This window comes from Eimeria mitis, genomic scaffold (genome assembly GCF_000499745.2).
Source record: "Eimeria mitis Houghton genomic scaffold, Emh_scaff4545, whole genome shotgun sequence".
Lineage (NCBI taxonomy): Eukaryota > Apicomplexa > Conoidasida > Eucoccidiorida > Eimeriidae > Eimeria > Eimeria mitis.
In genome coordinates this window covers 2,034-3,120 of record NW_013572857.1, presented here as the reverse complement: position 1 = coordinate 3,120, position 1,087 = coordinate 2,034, and the positions used below count along the sequence as shown (strand labels likewise).

The 1,087-nt window shown below is 53.7% G+C and overlaps 1 protein-coding gene across 1 annotated transcript in view; it reads left to right on the top strand.

Moving 5' to 3' along the window:
- EMH_0075940 (uncharacterized protein) overlaps window positions 1–1,087 on the top strand; it is a gene marked incomplete at both ends in the record, with an annotated part of 3,975 nt that overhangs the window by 1,185 nt on the left and 1,703 nt on the right. The window contains 2 exons of the mRNA XM_013499671.1: window positions 3–132; window positions 318–868. Of these exons, the coding sequence (XP_013355125.1) occupies window positions 3–132; window positions 318–868 (681 nt within the window). The remainder of the gene's footprint in view (window positions 1–2; window positions 133–317; window positions 869–1,087) is intronic.

Here is a 1,087-nt window from a genome sequence, read left to right as displayed (position 1 = left end):
AGCTGCAACCGCTCGTGTTTCTGCTGCCTGGCGAGGCCTGGGGCTGGCAGCAGCTGCATGCAAAGTGGGGGAATACAAACTGTGTTTTGCTGCCGCATGCATACGGGGTAGACCTCACAAGCCCAGACTATGGTGAGTCTATTCTTTTCTTTTTTTATTATTTTTATTATTTTTATTGTTTTTATTATGTTTATTATGTTTATTATTTTTATTATTATGTTATTGTAGTTGTTGTTTTTGGTGTTTAACATTTTTATTTTTTCATTCTCATTACTACATTTCTTTTTTTTTGTTTTTTTTGCTTTTTCTGCATTTAGGGGGCCGGGTAGTATACGCAGCTCGCAGCAGGGCCTGTGCGAGCAGCAGCAGCAACAGCAGCAGCAACAGTAGCAGCAGCAGCAGCAGCAGCAGCAGCGGCGCGTCGTTGAGAGTATCTGACTTCGGCGCATCCGCCGCTGCCGCAGCAGCGGCACCACCGCCAGGAGCAGCAGCAGGAGCAGCAGGAGCAGCAGGAGCAGCAGCAGCAGCAGCAGCAGGAGCTGGTGGTGGTGGGCATCGTGTACACATTGAACTAAACTGGCAGCAGCTGGAGTTTGCTGCTAAGCAGATGCTGCACCCTCGCCAGCTCTTCTGCCGCTTCGGCTTGGAGGGTACCGAGACAGAGGGGGGCCCCGCAGAGAGTTTTGTTGCTCTGGGTGTCACAGACCTGCCCCCGCCTCTGTCTCTTTTCGTCGATGAAACAGCCAGCAGCAGCAGCAGCAGCAGCAGCAGCAGCAGCAGCAGCAGCAGCAGTTCATCGCCGTCACAGGGGGGATCAACTTCTCCTGCTGCTCGCAGCCGCATGCGAGGGGCTGCTGAGGAGGCAAAAGTAAATACAAAAACAATCAACAAAACAAACGACAAAACGGCAGCAAATACAGCAGCAACTGCAGCAACTGCAGCAGCACCTTCTGCTGCTGCTGCTGCTGCTGCTGCTCCTGCTGCTGCTGCTGCTGGATCCACGTCTCCTAGAGCAGGCTGGGCCTCCCCCAAGGCACGGAAACGCCCGCAGCCGAACCCCTCTCATGATGAGGGGCCCCCTGGGGGC